General features: G+C 41.0%; 1 protein-coding gene across 2 annotated transcripts; it reads left to right on the plus strand.

The window, feature by feature from the left end:
- The first annotated feature begins 4,807 nt into the window (after nucleotides 1-4,807).
- cldn19 (claudin 19) lies at nucleotides 4,808-18,879 on the plus strand. Of its 2 annotated transcripts, none has more exons than XM_079685773.1 (5): nucleotides 4,808-5,482; nucleotides 11,112-11,276; nucleotides 11,573-11,657; nucleotides 12,715-12,861; nucleotides 17,453-18,879. In XM_079685773.1, the coding sequence occupies exons 1-5, from the start codon at nucleotides 5,260-5,262 to the stop codon at nucleotides 17,487-17,489; spliced, it is 657 nt and encodes a 218-aa protein (XP_079541899.1). In that variant the 5' UTR covers nucleotides 4,808-5,259; the 3' UTR covers nucleotides 17,490-18,879. The 2 variants fall into 2 exon arrangements, with proteins under 2 accessions (XP_079541899.1, XP_079541898.1); XM_079685772.1 differs by having other exon boundaries at nucleotides 17,926-18,879.
- The last annotated feature ends 1,429 nt before the right edge of the window (nucleotides 18,880-20,308 follow it).

A 20,308-nucleotide genomic window follows, 5' to 3' on the forward strand; every position in this document is an offset into this window, starting at 1 on the left:
AGTCTACTGAGAGTTCAAAATCAACCCAAATTCATTCAATCTTAAAAAAGATAACTAAACTGAAAAACTTTGAATGTTGAGTTTAATTCAATGTATCATGTCAACAGATTTTACATTTCTGTATTATGTTATTTGAAAGCAATAATATTACGTTGGGCCTAATCATTTGTATCTACACATAATACTATTGTTTCCAACTAACCTAATACAGTTATGTGAAATCTGTTGACATAATTTAATTGAAGTCAATGTTTCAGTTTTTCAGTGTAGCAGCAAGCCCAGAATACGCAGAATTCATCAAACTCCTGAAACTCGCTTGATCAAAAATAACACTGCCATCTTACAACCTTCATGTATGATGTTTATAGTTAGACGTCTTTATGTTAACTATGACTGATGTTTACTGTCAGTGTTTCAGCCTCACTGCCTGCCGGACACTTCTTTGCTGGAAAGAGAAGGTGTGTTAACTCAAAGCAAACTGACCCCTAGTCACAGGCTGTATAGCAACTCAGGTTCAGTCAGCGCAACCCTGTGAAGTACGGGGAGCAGTATGGCTGGTTTTCACATTCAGTTGATACATATTTTTTACTTAAATTCTGTCCATAACTTAAACAACACTTTAAAGAGGGTTAGGCAAAACTGTTGGCAGTGCAGTCTGGATATCGACAGTAACGGTACGTCCACACGGCAGCCTGCGTTGAAGCTTGCTGGTGGGCTTGTCTGGCGTGCGACCAACAACCAATCACATTAATCTCCCGCCCTGGACACACAAGCACACGGTTTGATTGGCCAGAGCTTGTACTGGCATATGATCTGATTGGCTGGCGCTTCCGTCGACGCTTGAAAAGTTGAACTTTTTTCAACTTTCGAAGCGAGCAACGGAGGCAAAGCGACGCGACGGAACCACAATGCAGTTCGGCAAAGCGTGACGTCACCCCATTCAAAGTGAATGGGAAGCGTCTCCGTTGAAGCAACGCACGCTGCCGTGTGGACAGGCCATAAGAAGGAGACTTCAGAAAATGTTCAACAATGTGAGCACCACAAACTCAATGACATGCACTGTATTGGGGTAAGGGAGATGTATTACAGCAGATACAGTATCTCTAAGTACTAGGCAAAAATAAAGAAAACTAAATTGATGCAGCAGAACAAAAGTGGTCCTTTTGGAGAGCACAATTAAACTACATTCAGTATTCAGTACTAATCCGCAGTCATTCAGGTGTGAGCCTCAAAGAGGACGTTGAGGATGTGTAGAGGAAGTTGGGCTTGGAGGTTTTGTTGGTTGGTTGGATGGATTGATGAATGTTTGGATGGATTTATGGATTGATGTTTGGATGGATGGATGGATTTATTTGTGGATAATGCTAGGATGGATTTATTGATGGTTGGACTGGTGGGTGATTGGTTGGATGGGTATGAAGGGATTGATGGATGGGTATGAAGGGATTGATGGATGGGTATGAAGGGATTGATGGATGGGTAGGTGGATGGACGAATTAAGTTGCATGGATTTATGAATGTATTGATGGATAAATGGGTGAAACAAACATGAGGCTTATACACAAGGGAGTATTATTACTAACATCAATAACACAATAAACTCACTTATTCTAAGCTAAACTATTATTTGTGTTCCTTAAACATAACAAAGACTTAGAAAACAACCTTAACCAAGTGTTTCAAGGTACAACCATTATATACAAGAACATACATGTTAGCTGAATGGGATTGATTTTGCAGGAGACAGGGTCGCAATTGCAGCCAACTCATTTTCTCATCTAGGTATGAAGCTTTGCTCCATGTTTGATCAGAGAGCCTGGAGACAAAACTTTGCTGAGTTGAGTTTTTCCCTTGGACTTGTACCGCCATTACCCCCAATGTCAGAGTGTTGTTATGATTCTAAATAAGAAAGCCCCCACTGCTCCACCCACTACTCTGGACCTGAGCCCTTGTTTTGCCTCTCTTTCATCTCTTTGGTGCTCAGCTGACCTCTGTGCTCGGACCACATCTCACCCCTATATCAAGCCCCTCATTAGACCCCGAAAACCTGAACACACAACGTTAACGGTCACACATAAACACACCCTCAATATGCAAACCTAGAAGAACATTGTGGGTGTCAAAGAAGGAGAATAATACACCAGGGTTGGTTTGAACCATGTGTAGACCTCCATGTACGGCTCTACCCACCTGTGTGTGTGTGTGTGTGTGTGTGTGTGTGTGTGTGTGTGTGTGTGTGTGTGTGTGTGTGTGTGTGTGTGTGTGTGTGTGTGTGTGTGTGTGTGTGTGTGTGTGTGTGTGTGTGTGTGTGTGTGTGTGTGTGTGTGTGTGTGTGTGTGTGTGTGTGTGTGTGTGTGTGTGTGTGTGTGTGTGTGTGTGTGTGTGTGTGTGTGTGTGTGTGTGTGTGTGTGTGTGTAGCTATGGGTTTTCAAAGACATACTTCGTGCCGGATAAGTGCGGTCACATGGAGGTTCACATGTTCTGGTGTTTTTGTGATGCTCTGGTAGATCAAGTTCAAGGTTCAATTGGTAAGAGAATTCAGGAAAGAAACAAAAGGGCCAACAGAAAAATAATAATGTGGAAACAAGTGGATTCTCGTTAAAGCAGAACAATTAGACCACCAACAACATCCTGCTTTTCCATTTTTCCTGCTTTTCCACTATTTATTCTTAGGTGAGTCCTATTTTTTTGTATTCAAAGTCTGTTAAAAGAAGTGGTTGAATCTAACAAAGTACACTTACTTAAGTATTGTACTTAACTATGAATTTAAGGTAATTGCACTTTACTGGAGTATTTTCTTTGTTGATAGACGTATACATCTACACTACAAAAGGACATATTGTACTTTAACTCAACTATATTTAATTAGCATCTTTAGTTTTTAGTTTCTTTAGAAATTAATGATGTTTTGTTATGTATTAAACTAGCCAACAGTTTATACAAAAATGAGAGTTTGAGGGAACATAAATTGGCATTGTTAAACAATGAAATAAATGTATAATTTATTTCGTCTCATGTTAGGGCCTACTCATTCTTATTTTGACTTTTTGGGATTGACCACTTTCAATACTTTAAGTACATTACATTTGACTTAAGTAACATTTTAAATGCAGGAATTTTACTTGTATCTTAGTATTTAAACTGGGTGGTATTAGCACTTGTACTTCAGTAAATAATCAACATACTTCCAACAACACTGAAGCAACCTTGAGTGGATGGGACGGGAACATGGTTGTTGCTTGGAAAGGATGTCAATGTGTGTGTGTGTGTGTGTGTGTGTGTGTGTGTGTGTGGGTGGGTGTGTGTGTGTGTGTGTGTGTGTGTGGGTGTCTGTCTGTCTGTCTGTCTGTCTGTCTGTCTGTCTGTCTGTCTGTCTGTCTGTCTGTCTGTCTGTCTGTCTGTCTGTCTGTCTGTCTGTCTGTCTGTCTGTCTGTCTGTCTGTCTGTCTGTCTGTCTGTCTGTCTGTCTGTCTGTGTGTGTGTGTGTGTGTGTGTGTGTGTGTGTGTGTGTGTGTGTGTGTGTGTGTGTGTGTGTGTGTGTGTGTGTGTGTGTGTGTGTGTGTGTGTGTGTGTGTGTGTGTGTGTGTGTGTGTGTGTGTGTGTGTGTGTGTGTGTGTGTGTGTGTGCAGTGTGGGGGTGAGACATGTCTCTTACAGATGTAAGAAAACGGCCATGTCTCGGACACGATGTGTGGACACTCTAATTGGCAGAATAGAATTACAGTTAGTTTGAAGTGAATTGAAGCTAATGTAATGAGTCGAGTCAAAGCAGGGCGTGCAACTGTGGGAAAAAAAAAGAGCTTTCTGCGGACACACAAAAGAAACGGAGTGTGTCTGCGCTTGCATCTTGTAGGGATGTCCAGTCGGGTGAACTCTCTCTATCCTTTCCTCTCTTCGTTTGTTGCGGTTTCCATGGGGATGGGGATAGGCTTGCATCAGCGGCCCAATAATTTGCAGAGAGCCTGTCTGGATGTGACACGTCCTTTTCAGCCGGGCATTGTTTGGATGTTGATTTACGTGTGTTTGTTGCACTTTACCACCTCCTCCTCCTCCAGCACCTACAGCGGGGGTGGAAAACCTTTTAAAGCATCGATGCAGAAAAGAACCAGAAAAGACTTCCCATATGTCACACTTCCGGTTCCATCGTTTTTTTGAACGTGTTTGTAGTTAGAAGCTTGAACTACAGTCTGTGGTTAACACAATATTATGAAATGTTCACGTTTTGTTCTACGACATAAAATAAGTCAGTAAATACCCTAGTCGTGAATGTCCAAAGCTTCTATGTGTCCTAAAAACTCGCAGAAGACATATTTTTTTACCGTTCAGCTGTGATGTAGTTAACTTTTTAGTCCTGGCAATTGAATGTGCACCTTAAAAATCACAAAGTTGTGTATATTGTCGATTAATTTGCTGGACAAAACATGTAAGTATCATACATGTGTGTTGGCCACAAAGCTAGGGAGGATGTAGGGAAATCCTATTGCTTTTTTTCGAGGAATCCGCAGCGTTGCTAACTTCCGAGTCAGCCGACAAAAATACGTCATCAACGCATCACTCTATTTCGGAAGACCTGCTTGACTGTTTCTCATTTTATAGCAACATGTCATTTTGATTTCTCCCTATGCTCGTTTCTCTGTCTCTCTGTTTGAAACGCTGCTTGTTTCCCAACCAGCCCATCCCTCTTCCCGTCCAGTAGGCGTTCCTACAAGAAAGAGGAATCCAATCACAGCCCAGCCCTTCACCCCATCCCTCAATGGTCAGCCTGTTAAGGACTTTTTGTGTTCACGTTCTTTTTTTTCCTTTTTTTCTGCTACCCCTCATTGGGCCACTTGAGCCTGGAGCAGATGGAAAGATTGGTGTGTGGGGGAAAGTAAACCAGCAGCAGAGAGAGTGAAGATTGGAAGAAGCCATGCAGAGAGTGAGGCAGTGCAGCGACAATGCTTGATGAACTGAACCACTGACCACTTAAAAGGCTTTCTTTCCCACTTTGACTGAGCCCCAGAGAGATCAAGGAATCAGACAGGACAGTCTTAAGGGGAGACATCGTCATAACTGATGGGCAAAAACCAGCTTGGGACTATTAAGAAATAAAAGAAAGATTTTCAGACGAGAGGATATCTACAGATGCAAGCAAAGGGCGACCAGATAGAGAAGAAGTGAACAATAAAAGTGAAAGGATTCCTACAGGTGTGTCCACAAGGATTTGCTCAAAGACGACACAGTAAAACAGACAGAAGTCCAGGGACAGAGCTTAGAGAAGGATGGCCAACTCAGGGCTCCAGTTGTTGGGTTATTTCCTGGCGTTGGGCGGATGGATCGGCATTATCTCCACCATCGCCTTGCCCCAGTGGAAGCAGTCTTCGTACGCCGGCGATGCCATCATCACGGCCGTGGGTCTGTACGAGGGGCTGTGGATGAGCTGCGCCTCGCAGAGTACGGGGCAGGTGCAGTGCAAGATCTTTGACTCCATGCTCTCGCTGGACAGTGAGTACTTTGTTTTTGTATTGGATCGACATAATCCTCACTAACTCGTACTGGATCATGCCTTCGATTGGGTGTAGACTGTTTGGTTAAGCTAACCCTAACCCTAACCTAACCCTAACTCATACTACGAAGCGACATGATACGATGCAATACGATGATACTTTTATTGTCAGATCAAGTCTAAAAATGTTATCGCATCAGCTACATTTACAACATCAACAAGGACACATTTTAAGACAATAAACAAGGAAACAGAAACAATCCCGTTTTTTCCCTAAACGTGCGTTTGACCAGGGATTGAATCTACATTGGATTTGAAGATATTAAAAGATAAAGGAATATTGTGAGAATGATAATTGTCTTATTTTAAAAATCATATAATTAACAGAATGTGAAAGAAAATCTAAGTGGTTTTGAAGGGGAATAATTAAAGGATATTCCCTTGGCTTATTTACCAGATGAAGGTACACCTTAGTTTACATTTGGATAAGGCAATAATCTGTTTGTAGACGTCACAAAGAAAGGCTTGTTGTGTTTCTTTCTCTTTATTTAATCGCCTTTTTGATGAAGTTCTACGTGACGTTTCATGATGACAAAAGAAAGGTCCAGTGAAACCATCACCTTCAATCTGTCTTCCTAAATTACCCCGGGTGAAATATCCATGACGTCGTAATTCAAATCATAACAGTTATTGTAACTCGCCCATTAACTTGGCTGTTAAAAAATAAAGAGAGTAAACAAGTCCCCAAGCTCTCGCTATCTGGGACATATTAAACTCATAAGCTGTAAATCTCACTTAGAATGCTTCTGTTCAAATTAAAGCTCCAAAACATCATGAAGTGTAATGTGTGAGGAGTGGGAGGGGGTCAGGAATGTGGGGTTAAGACATAAATTAGCTCCGAATATGAGCCTCTTGTCATCTCCAATCTGTAAGTGGGACCTAGTGACTCATAATTAATGGCACACAGATTATAGGAATCCATCCATCTAGTGTCTGCTTAAATCATCCTATTAGAGATTCTAATGAGAGGGGTGGGGGGGGGGGGGGTTCGGTTCAGAAGTCATTTTCATAAAACAATGAGTACTTTTTGTCTGTGGTTATATGTGCTTTCTGCTGTGTGCTGTCACGCTTGCCTTGGAGCAACAAATGAGGCACTTTGCAAACATTTTGGTGTATATCAAAACACTTTCTGTGAGCTGGTCTCCCATCTCCTTTGGTGCGTCGCGGCGATAAGAACGGCGTATTGTCTTTGGGTATGAATAGGGACTGTTTGGAGAAGAAAAGGGCAGTGTTGAGGCCAAACACCAGAGATATTCCCAGAATGCACTCCGGCGTCCCCACACGCGGACATTGTTCCATTTGTCCATTAACACAGCCCGACTCAGTGTGAGGACAAACAGTGAGGAAATTCATCTTTAAGGGTTAAGGAGACAATACTGAAAGCATCCGAGCATTCTTGATCAATCACAGGTTTTTTACTCAGGTGCTCCCCCCCACCCCCACCCCGAGACAGATTATGAAATGGAGCAAGATGAGCATCCAATCATGTGTCCAAGGGTCAGAGACAGGCTCACCGCAGGTCTGAATGTTGGTTAAAACACCCCATTGGTGTGGGTTTGATCCGACTGATGTGAGTTCTGCATTCGCAGCAGGACCAGCATGTGATGGAGAAGCTAATTGTTCACCAGACTGTGGCTCCTAGCAGCCGTGGTGGAGACGGTTGGATCTGCTGCGGGTTGTAAACGCTCAGAGAGAGAGAGACGATGATCAGTACAGAAGGATGGGTTTTATTCTCAGATGAGTGCGAATGGTGGTGCTGAAAGGACAGCGTTTCAGAACACATCTGAGCACGATGTTAAAGAAAACCTGAGAAGATAACCGGCTTCTGCCAATCTGTTTGGTCACATTCGTAACCCTGAATTGTGCATTGTCGCCGGTTTTGCCTCGTAAATTCACGTCAAAGTCTCCCTGTGCTCGCCTAAAGGAACTTGGGATTTATAAGATAAGGATATTGTCACAGTACTCTAAAACTTTAGATATGAGTAATCATACAATCAGCCTGGTCAAGCAACTGTCCAATGTATTCAGGGGAAACGATATATAAGTATCTCATGGTTGACCAATCAGAATCAGGATCCATGTATTCGTCCCACAGAGGGTACATTTACATGGTTCAGCAAAGAGACGGATAAATAAAACAGTATTAATTGTGTTCAAATAATTAGTGTACATTAAAAGAAGGAAAGACGAGTGGCAGCGTTATACAAAATATAGTTAAACAAATAGAAAATACTTGTGGAGTAGCTGCCAAAGGACGTTAGTGAATACTATATTTCCTAGTACATACTGCACAGTGTTATTTTACAACATTGTTGGTGCAGCATTGGGAGTGCAAAAAGAATGAGAAGTCAGATGTCACATGTGAATTGTTTTTGGATGTGACCAAAAGATTAAAAATGTTTATTAGAGTTCTGAGAAAAAAGTTAGAAATTTCGATCTTCTAAAATCACAAATAGTTACTGTGACAAAAGGCTCAAGAATGCAAATGTTACTCAAACAGAAGGAAACGGTGCACTTGACAACATTTTCAGCCATTGATTGATTTACATTTGGTGCTGTTGGGAGTATTTGAGTTAGCAGTATGTGCGATTGATGTTCAACAAATGGCTTGTGAAGGAACAGCCGAAGCAACAGCGTGGCTCATTGACATTTTCTCTTCAATCTCTGACACAGAAAAATAAGGTAATACATCTTAATCCTTGGGATTTTGTTAATTGATTGAGTGAACTAAACGTTTGCTTACAAGTTAGAGCATCCAATCAGTGAACGTAAGTAAGTAAAAGTACTTTTGATGGTGGTGTAGTGAGTGGGAAAACAGATATTATGTGCAATAGTTACCTCACAATGGGACCTAACGATGCCCACACACACACACACACACACACACACACACACACACACACACACACACACACACACACACACACACACACACACACACACACACACACACACACACACACACACACACACACACACACACCCCTCCTCCTTTTAGCCTTTGCTTTACCCCAAAAGCTTCCAATCGGCCACCTAGTTTGTCACCAACTCAAACTGCTCAGATCTGGCCCTAACCTCTGCACGCCCTCAGAAATACAGAAGAATACTCAAAGTGGATGAAAGGAAAGACCTCTCTCTGATGAAGACTATTCAGAGACTCCATCAAAAGAAACTGTGGAGCCATGAATCCGACTTCAAAGTTTGTTCCATCCTCTCTCCCCCCCTCCATCATAAGTCCCTTCAGATCAGCTTCTGAACTTCACTGCTGCGCCATGAATGACGGTGTGTGTGTTTTTGTCACAGTGATAAATGATGACTTTAGGTTCCTGCCTGACGGTTGATCTACAGCCTGTTTGAGGATCTGACACACAGTCCTGTTCTGTTGTGTCCAGTTCAGCCTGGTGCTTTATTCTTGATGCTGGAATTTGACAAAAACATCAACAGGTCCAATTGATTGTGTTTTTGCCGAAGCTTTGAAGACCACAATTGACAAACTCATCCATTGCTGATCTCGGATATAGTAGTTAAGGGCGATCTTTTTATAGAAACTTTGAAGATTAGTGTGACTCTGACTTTGTTACTGGTTCAACTATTCTTAAATCTTCACCTTGTAAACAGAGGTGTCCTCTTAATAGGTCTTTTCCCGACATTAGTCAAGCTTTCCTAATGTTGAAATTGACTTTGTTCTATCTAGATCAGTGGAAAACATCTTTCTTGAATTGGGAAACGGTTGACAAAACAATATTCAATCAATGTTATCCCACTATCTTTTTTTCCATAATTTTAAAGGTGGGGTAGGTCATTTTGGAGAAACCAGCTAAGATTTGAAAATACACACCCGGAAAAAATCTTCCACTTCCTCACAGAGCCCCTCCTCCAACACACGAACGCGCACATGACCAATGAGGGCACGAGATAAGTTTGTGCACAGATGGAAGGCTGACAGACAGGTAGGCCATCCAGTTACTTTAGCCGGGCCGGCTCAGATGATTGGTCGTGCTTTTTACAGCGCCACGGCTTCCACAGATGGGATATTTTTATGGATTTGTTGTCAAAGCACTTCAGATATTCATTGCTATCGGGATGTTAAGAGCATTCCATGGAATATAACAAAAAGTGTCTCTCAAGCCGGTTTCTCAAACTTACCTACCCCACCTTTAAGCTCTAGTTAAAGCCAAGATATTGCTATACTTATCAATTACTTTCTCTTTGAAATATCTTGCTGATTCTGGAAATAATAGTAAAAGGCATTTGTTTTCTAGAGCTTTAGAAGATAAGACCCTAACCCTGACCCTCTGGTAAACCTTTCTACATAATGATGGTGATTCTTGTTAGCAGGAGTTTTGTCCCTGATTAACCTCTAAATAGCTCTTTTCTTGATGTTTGGCTGCTTTTCTTTTGTTTTTATAAATTTTTAATCAACTCTTTCCACTCAAGGTTACTTACTTACAGTTTGATTTGTATCTCCAGAACATTCTCAACTATTGACATGTCAATTAGTTTCACAAAGAATATTCACTCAATGTAAACTTACAATCTTTTTTCTCCAGAATGTAAGACCCAAAAGCTCAACTAGTGACAGACAGGAGCTTAAACCCCAACAATTAAAAAAGTACAAAGTGGAAATTGACCTTATGGTTTTTGTTAAAAGCATTTGTGACTTTCTATGATTTCGTCCTTGCCTTCCTCCTATTCTGCTGAACGCTTTAAGCCAATGTTATTTGAAGCTAATGCCTTTGACCTTGGCTGTTAACCCTGTATGAAAGGCTCAGTTCTGTTCACTTTAAAAACCCTTTAACCATTCTTCAGCTTTGTCAGATATCAGATCAGGATATCGGGCTTTGCGTGTTTACTTCCACCGCCGCTGTGATTTCAACAATCCCCTTGCCTGTTGCAAATAAGCGGCACTCCGTCAGTTTCTGACAGTATCATTAAGCGCTTTGCGTCGCTTCAAAGACTTCTGTGAGCGTTTGAGGCAGCATCGTCTGATCGCCGTGGCGACAGCGCCGTGAAAACAATCTTGCTTTGTGACAAAGACACACTAATCCCACTGTGTGGAACATGTAAAGCAGGCCTCCTACAGCTGCTCAGTGTGAGAGAGAGAGTTGTGTGTGTCTATTCCACCTACAGTCAACGCATGTGTGCAGATTTTGTGCATTTGTGTGTAAATATGTTCCTCCCACTAAGTTATGTGCGCGCCGAGGCTTGTGTGGGCGGCACATTCGAGTTTTGAGAAGGCAAAACCACACTGGAATGATCGGGAGAAAGACTTGCAAGATCATTTAAGGACCTAAAAGTTGGAATTCCCCGGCCGGGAAACAGAACAGTGGTGGACTCTCCCTAATGAGCTTTCTGTCAGAAATGCATGCGGTCGCCCATCAATCAGCATTTGTAGCTTCATTCCCTTCTAATCATCACTTTAATGTCCAGAAATGTGTGTTTTATTCCAAGTGATGGACTGTTTGTTGTTTCTCCTCACTCTTCCCTCTCCTCTCTTTCAAATCACTCTCCCTTTTTTCCATATCTTCTATAACATCTCCGCCTCCTCCTTTCCCTTTCTTTATCTAGTCCACATCCAGACATGTCGGGCCCTAATGGTGGTGTCGGTGCTGCTGGGCTTCATGGGCATGATCATCAGCGTGGTGGGCATGAAGTGCACTAAAGTGGGAGATAACAACCCGACCACCAAATCCCGCATCGCTGTGAGCGGAGGAGCTCTCTTCCTGCTCGCAGGTGAGATTTCCGCTGTTCATGAAACCAATAACATACTGCAGTGCATTCAGGAAGAGAGGCGTCGGCTATTTTTCTAGCCTGAATCTCTCACCGGAGGTCTTCTCTAGTAATTAGAGTCCCTGCTGTAAACAGGAAGTGGTCATTTTAGACGCATTAGTCGCTGACCTCAGCCATAAACCACGAGTCCAGGGGAGAAAATTAACTGAATCAGGATTCTCCATTCATTGCTGCGGCTACAGGCTTAGCTTAGTCGAGCATTAATGCAGCGATCTCATTAACCTTTTGTCCCCCCACAGGTCTTTGCACCCTGGTGTCTGTGTCCTGGTACGCCACTCAGGTGTCCTATCAGTTCTTCAACCCAAACACACCGCCCAACGCAAGGTATGTGAAATAGCTGCTACTGACAAATACCTCAAATCGAGAGGCTTGAGATTAAACATGCAGCCGTCCACATGTGGCATTTACATTTGGGTCATTATAATTACAGCCTAGTAGCTAAGAGAAATGCATTTTTTATGCATATAGTCTTGGACTGTTTTGAGGCATTGGACTAATGTCCCCAGTTTCCTATTAAAGTCCCAAGAACTTCAGATTTTCCATAGGAGGGTTTGTTGCAGAAATTATGCTCGTTTCACCAATTAGTGACTGCCCTAGACACTAGATTATTTCATGTAATCAAAGTATTTCATTGCTCTTGCTTCTTGACAAAAATAATCCCAGGAATGATTCAACAGATTAAGAAAACCACTTTAACAAAGCTGTTGTTCATGCTAGTGTTAGCTTCTTTGTGTTTGAGCATCAAGTGAAGTAAACCAAAAGATTAGAAGACCAAAGTGTGTCTGAGTCCCAGGAACACATTCGGACTCCCAGCTTGTAAAACAATCCAGTTTAGTCAATTGCGCAACACTTCAAATGTTGATGCTCTGCATACTCCTAAAGCGTTACATGTGCACATGTCACTTTACATGCAAATACTGTATTATTGCATTTAACGTCATTGTTTACACGAAACCACTTGGGTTAGGTTATGGCAACAAAGCTTTTTGGTTTTGAAAAAGTTGGGGTTTGTGTTAAAGTACATTAACAACATAGTTACATACGTTTTGTACTCGACAAGAGTCTGTGTGCTTTCTTCCTGTATGTTCCTGCCATGATATAAACTGCTCATAACCAATTGCCCCTTGCGGGATTAATAAAGTTGTTGATTGATTGAAGTAGTTGAGAATTAGTAAAGTGGGTTTATAGACCGTTTTGTCTATATGCTGCTGCAGTTGATATTCTTTGATATTTCATGGGTAAAATAACTTTTTAGCAGGTCTTCTTTTTACCATCAAGTCAAGTTAATAACATCTTGCAGCAAGTGCAAACATTACAACTCAGCCATACTGGACACCTGTCATCCTAACAGCCTCTCCTCCTCTCTCTCTCTGTCTCACAGGTATGAGTTCGGCTCGGCCCTGTTCGTGGGCTGGTCCGCGGCCAGTCTGACGGTGCTGGGCGGCAGCCTGCTGTGCTGCTCCTGCTCTAAAGAGGACATGCGAGGGCAGCAGTATTACCGCCAATCACAGCCCTCCACAACCAGGGAGTACGTGTAACCCCCACCCCCTCCCAGCAGCCACTCAAACAGAGAGCATCGGACAAGCTCCTCCTCAAATTATACCTGTTTCAGAAACAAAAAACAAAGAGACTATCGAGTGTACATACATGACATTTATGTAGGACTCACACACTGCCATGAATACAGACACAGGAACACAAACATTACACTCAAGCACAATATCCACCAGTTGTCTATTGGTGGCAAAGGCCTTAAATAACCTCCATATTGTATGTCAATCATCCATCTTATAATGATTTAATAGAGTTTCAATAGAGTGGTGCAGTAATGAGTCCTAGACCCGTAAATGAGTTCCCTCGAGATCAATAACATACTATTTGGTGAACAAAAGCTTAAGAGATGTTCACGCTTTGTTCTACAACATAACATACGTCAGTAAATACCTCACTCATTAACGCAGCTCTTTACGGGTCACTCTTGGAAAAGAGATTTTAATCTCAATGAGTCTTTACCTGGTTAACCCTTAGATGCATAAGTGGGTCTTTCTTGACCCGGTGAGGTGGTTTTCTTGAAGTATCTTTGTAATTACATTTTTTTATCATTTCATATTCCAGCAAAAAATATCTTTGGATATCATGCTATTCTAATTTAAATTTAAAATGTTATATATTTTAAGAAATTGTAGTTTTTGTATTTCTACCCCAAGCTTCCGTAAGTTTGTCAAAAATGACCCGCATGCATTTTCTATGGGATCCTGTGGGAAAACGTTTTTTTGACAAATCTAAAGAAAATGTCTAAAATTATAAATAGTGAACAATTAAATATAAAGTATTTCTAGTGTGAACCAAAATATAATACCAAATATTATACAAGTGATTTTTCTTAACCAAAATGACAAAAATTGCATAAATACAAATATTATTCTAATACGGGTCCTTTTTGACCCACTTATGGAAGAGTGTAGGGTCCAGTCACTCGTGCATCTAAGGGTTGAATAAAGGATATATATATATAATGTCCGAAGCTTATATGTGTCATAAAAACAGTAACTTAATTAGACTGTTAAATGCCTTTAGCTTAGCGTCGGTGACATGAAGTAATATGACCGCTATGTACTTTGTTTATAGCCTAACGTTAGCTTTTTACTTCTGGTGATTCAAGTTGAGCTTCAAACATAAAATAATTGTGTAAATATGTGGGGATTATCCCACTGAACAAAACGCGTCAGCATCTTAAACGTTTGCCAAACGCTTATTTTCTGCAATATTTCAAAATCCAATGGAAAAATGCTGTTTCAATAAGGAAGCCCTTGCGATGCTAACTTCTGGGTCCGCATACAAAAAAGTTCATCACTGCATCACTCTATTGTGAACGAAAACCTCTCATGTGCCGTAATTTCATTATTTATCGACCTCAAGTAAGTGCAGCTGCTATAATTTGACCACAAAAACTCACACTTTGAAATAAAAAGGTAACAAATCAAAGCTAAAATGTAAAGTGTACCAAAGCAGAGAGAATGGACATGGAGCTAGACATAACGATACTTCAGACATTTGCTGAACGTTCATTAGCACGTCCTTTGCTTCCTGGTTGGAGCTGCATCTGTGTGTTGCCTCCATATTGCTTTGTGTATTCACTCTCCACTGGTGCAGTCACATTGTGTGAAGGGTAAGCCCTTACTTCAAAACTACTGGCAGTAAATAACCTAAGCCAAATAGAAGAATGATGTTCATAACGAATTTGCAGAAATAAATTAACTGCCTGATTTTGCTTGATAAAAACAAGAGTGGGAAGCCCATTCTGAAGTCATTGAGAAGTCAGAAGATCCGAGTCCTAAAAAATCAGCCATTAAATACCCGCCAATTAGCGTTTTTTATTTGATGACTGTGAACTGTCTCTGGGTTATAAAACCACTCCACAATTCAAGAAAAAAATCACCAGGACTTGATCGCAGTAGCCTAATGAAGACTGTTTACAGTAGGCTACTTGTGATTAGCATAACCACAATGACAATGAGGACGCAGGTAGGTTCAGCGTCCTGAATAATTAAGGCCTCAGGCTGCCATTATTTTTTATTTCTGACAAACTTCCTGCCTTACAAAGAAGAAGCTAGTTCTCAAATGGTCCACAATAGTGTTAAACCAGTGCTTCTCAAACTGTTTTCAGTAATGTACCCCCTTTGAAATATGTTTTCAGCCAAGTATCCCCTGACCGACCCCGAATATTTTTGATCGAAAAAGCCTAAATAAATAATTACAATATAGTGATGTTCCCTATATTGTGAAAAACTATAAAATACAATACACACATTTAACATGTTTATATGAGGACCCCCTTGGTGGTTCTCGGAATATTTTATATAAAATTGTGTTTTCTATTTAACTTATATTTTTAATCATGCGTGGGTTTTTATTAACCTTTTCTTCTTTTTTTTTAAATCTCACGTACCCCCTGCAGTACCCCAACGTACCCCTAGGGGTCCGCGTACCCCCATTTGAGAATCACTGGTGTTAAACAACCATTTGAGCATGAAGACACAATGTGAACTGCAAGTGTGGAGATGAATTGTTGTTATTAAAGAGTTTGATGAAGTATGAATGCTGTTAATGATAATTTCATCATTTCACGCTACACTAAAAACAAGCAGAGGCTCTCATCAACATGTATCACCAAATGCTCCATCTCCTAACACCATCATTCCACATTCATACAATCCTCTTAATCTCCTGTTTAACCGAAGCGGTCTAAACTAATTCATGTTATTCTCAAACACGGGTAATCTCACTGTGGATCATAAGCTATTCTACACTCGTACACAGAGAGTTAATATAAGCCAGCATGAAGCTTAAAACAGCTGTGATTTCCCCTTCATTTTTAGAAGCCTCACATTAGAGCCTTTAAAACTCAACAGTGGGCTTAATTGACTCTTGAGTTCCCTCTTAATGCTCCCTCATACATATCCCTTGTTCCTGTTTCTGAGAGAGCCTGTCTATCACTGTTCCAGATAATCAAGCCATTCACTTTTCTTAGAATTGCTTCCATTCCCCCCATTTCCGGCCTCTCTTCTAGGTAGACACTTGTTTCTGGAGTGCTCTGTTTTGCCAGATTGGGTTGGGGGGTTGTCAGGTCAATAGAAAAAAATCCCAGCGCCCTTTAAATAAAAGGGGGATGTCAGTTGTTGCTGGTCTGTCATTCGCAGCTGTGCTTTGAATAGGGATTGCGCAACAACAAGTCTGATGAAAAACTACCTGTAAAGCTAAGTCCAAAGACAACAAACCTTGCAGCTCTAGATTCTAGATTCTTCTCGTCTAACTCTCAGAAAGAAAGCTAATAAGTATCCATCAACATATTTTAAAAAAGTGGCTACAAACTTAACTACAACATGTATTATGTAGTTTCCCTCCCAGTCCATCATTATTAATATTCATTTTGTCATCTCTTAAAACTGTAGATTACCGAAATGTAGTATCCTCTTCTTGCTAACATCTTTATAATCACTAATAATCCTTGGTTGCGTGGAATTGTCAAAAGAAATGAGTGAAAAATGTCATGGGGTTACGGAAAGATGTGAAGAATAATTCATTAGGATTTAGGAAAGGAGACTAAGAAAATCGGACTGTACTTACACTGAGCGTTGTATTTATGATGCGTCATTGGATGTGATTGATATCTGCGGTGGTAACATACAAGGGATTACAAAAATCTATCTAGATACTGTCCTTTGCCCTGTAAGTTCGTTTCATGTTGTTTTATGAACGTGGACGGCAGTTAAAAAATATATTCTCCATTACCAAGGTTGGAGATTAGATACAGAAATGTAAGTGAAATGTAATGGTTGCTCATCGCCCTCCTGTGCACACGTATTAATCCACAGGACTCACCATTCAAACATTTTACAAAAAAGTTTAAGAAGCCCCACACTCGGTAAACACTTGGAAATGTTGACTTTATCTGATCATTTCATATTTCGTCTTTTAATTTAAAGGTGTTGAAGTTACACAAATATTGTCAGTTTGATAAATCATGGCACAAATTGAGTTTAGGGTTAATAATCATAATACATGAGACTTATATAGCGCTTTTCTAAAAACTCAAAGACGCTTTGACAAAGAATAAAAACAACCAAAAAACTAAGAAAAATATAAAAAGAGATAAACAGAAAAGAGGGGGGGGGGGGTTGGTCAGTGATTGAATGCGGTGAGGGAGGAAGAGTCTCTGAAGGTTTAGAGTTATGCTTAAACAATCTCATAGGCTGTTTCCGTTAATACCGAAAGTCCTTTCACGCAAAACTTTGCGGTATTTCGTGAAGGATGGTCCAGTATTTCCTAAGCTAAAGGAGTTAATAAAGACAGCATCGAAGCTCCTTTCCTTATCCTTTAAAGCATTCAAACAGCTCTTATCCTAGCAGTCACTCAGGTACTTCCGGGTCATTTCACTACGTAAGGAACCTTCCAAAGCAAAATTGACAATTCGACAGCAACCCTAGTTTCTTTCTTAGTAACCCTAACCCTCACCCTAACCCTACACAGCTGTTGGCGAATCTGATGTGTCTCTTATTTCCCCTCCTGTCCTCTAATCCTGTTCTTCTCTGACTGTCTTCTTCTCTCCTCTAATTCAGGGCAGAGTTGTTGAGTGAAACTAGTTTCCCTGACTGATCAGCCCCTGCCTTATTATCGAGGACTGTCCGACTGTCCAACCACTGTCTTCCCCTATCTTTCCCCGTTATCGCTTAGACCCTAAATTTGGACAGTAGAATATTCTCTTTTCCTCAGTACTACATCTGCACCTATCAGTCTTGTCGGGAGTCCTGTCTGAGCCTTTTTCTGTAAATATGGACTCTTAAAGGATATGTGAGAGATAAGACGACCTCCTCCATTTCAACCCTCTCCTCCCAACCCTCCTCTGTCTCCCTATTGGTGGAAAGTTAACAATAATTTGAAACCCTTTGTGGTCCTGTTGCGCTGATTTATGATTTCGCTTATATCCTATGACCTCTGGGTGTTTTTGTAAATGTTTCTTTAGTTTATTTTGTGTGTGCGCTGTGACTGTACTTTGACTGAAACGTGTCTTTTTTTCCCTTTTGAATTGCAGACCAAATGTTAAAAGTACCCCACCAGAGAAAAGGGAGCAGTACTTGTAGTTTGGGAGAGTCTTCTGGTCTTACCATGGTTTAGATTCTGTCAACAGACAAAACCCTCCCACTGAGGAATTCAAAAACAGACAAACAGACACAATTAAAGTAAGAAAAGCATCCTTTTTAAAGCAGCAACATCAATTTGAGTCTTTGTTGAAGTAAAAATATGTTTTAATGTAATAGTTGTTTCAGTAGTTTTGAGAAAGATGATATCCTGGTCTTGTCTGTTTTGTTGACTTCAGGAGAAACAGTAATTCAGGGTATGTTTCTGTAACATGTTAAAATGCCCGGGTGTACATACCACCTACTCTATTCTTTTTTTTATTTGTACTACATACATAATGTTTTACTACAGTGCCTTATAACACATGTTTGTGCACATGTATGTTTTTGACTTCATGGATTCGTTAAAGTCTCCCGTCCCTTCTGAGGGATGTGTTCTCAGTTCCTCTGCCAGCCATTCTGTGTGCCTTTTTCTATTGTTGGATTTCTGAAAATGAATGTGAAGCTACTCTAAAGTACCACTTATGAAACAACAAATACATACGATTGATCTTAAGCATAGTGCCTTACGCCACTGTTTGTAATAAGCTGTGTGCCTGTTACCGAGTAGCCTGGATTGAGGATATACCCAGTACATTCATTTTGTGTCGTTAAGTGCCATTATCATTAAGAGTCATCGTATTATTGACTGTAAAGGACGTACTGTACTTTGTGTTGTCTCCTGTACTAAGGAACGCCAGTTTTCTGAGTGTTCAAATGCCCTTCTGATGCCTGCATTTATTTACCATGTCATTCCTTTCTCTAATATTTACCTCCTCAATGTTGTGTATCATCTCATTTACAGTATACCCCTGTCTGTTTCTTTTAGAATAAAGTAAACAGAGGAATAAAAATGGATTTGGTCACGAGTCAGTGCTTTTTCAGTTGTTTCCTAACTTCTCACATTGCCTGACTATTTTTCACTGCTCCCCTTCTACTCGTTTCTCCTTTCCAGCTCAAATACTTATTTTGCACCCCGTTGTTCAATAATTGCAGACGTGGAATTCCACTTCTGCTCCACTGGACTGTAGCCCACTCTCTGAGGCGCACTCACAACTTGCTCACCACTACCAATGATAACAAGGTTTGAAATGTTCTCCCATGTTGAGATTCAGCTCTGACGCATGTGTTGAATTTCAAGCTTGGCGTTAAGGGTTAGCATCAATGTGAGAGGAAGTCACGCTTTTCGACTATCAAGATTTCATCCCAGCTGGTGATACTACTTCTACGTCCACCTGCCAACACAACAAGGGTTATTTGTTGCTGCAATCATTCTTCCTGTCCATACTTGCCAACCCAACATCCACAACCTTCAGTCTGTGCAAAAATGCATTTCACAGTTCGAGCAAAGCTTAAAATGATGCATTGCCAGTCTGAGCCAAATCAAAAAGGTTAGTGTTAAGGTTACGGTTTCTGTCAACCCACTCAGCCAACAACAATGTATTTACTAGACAATTCTGCAAAACCCTAACCCATATAAAATGTCCTGCAGAAATTATTGATTTCTACCATATTAACAGACAGCAACCATCGTATGTTAAAGGTCCCCCTTTTGAAGGAGAAGTGATATCTCATGTCTCTTCCAAGGTAAGAGACGTGGGACAGAATCCACAACCCTCATAGTAGGCGCGTTCACACCAAGTAATTTTCCCACAAAGGTTCCTGAGAACTACGATTTAGTTGCGTTCACACCAACAAGTCCCAGGAACTAAATTCATTCTAGAGAACCTTTTTTACCCCCTTTACATTTCGTGGGAGAAAAAGGTTCCTGTGTCTGATTGGATGGGCGGAATGCAAACCACGCCCCGTCAAACTCCCAAAAACTTTTGTGAAGCCGCCATTTTATTATCCTGGCATTGCATTATTAGCATTAGCATTAGCCCAGCGCAGAAACGCAGAGAGAATAACTTATGACAACACAAAATAAAACATGAGCGGTGGAGATGAGGAGGTGTCGGCGTTCTGGCCGTTTACTCGGGAGGCTTCAGTAGAAGCTGCTGGGAGTCCCAGCAGCTTCTACTGAAGTATATGCCGTGAAGTTGTTTGCGGCCTGCCTGTAAACCCAAAGCAGAAGAAGAAGAAGAAATGACATCAGCGGCTTCATTTGCCTAATCCACCCCCAGGAACAAATTTCCGGTGTGAACACGATCTGTACTTAGTTCATGAGAACTAAAGAGTTCTCAGGGACCTTTGTGGGAAAAGTACTTGGTGTGAACGCGCCTATTGTTTAAAATGAGTTTTAAAGTTGAACTTAAGCTTAACATGAAGTATAAACAGTGTGAATAAGCCAAAAGGTTA

The sequence above is a fragment of the Notothenia rossii genome (assembly GCF_949606895.1).
Source record: "Notothenia rossii genome assembly, chromosome: 5".
NCBI lineage: Eukaryota > Metazoa > Chordata > Actinopteri > Perciformes > Nototheniidae > Notothenia > Notothenia rossii.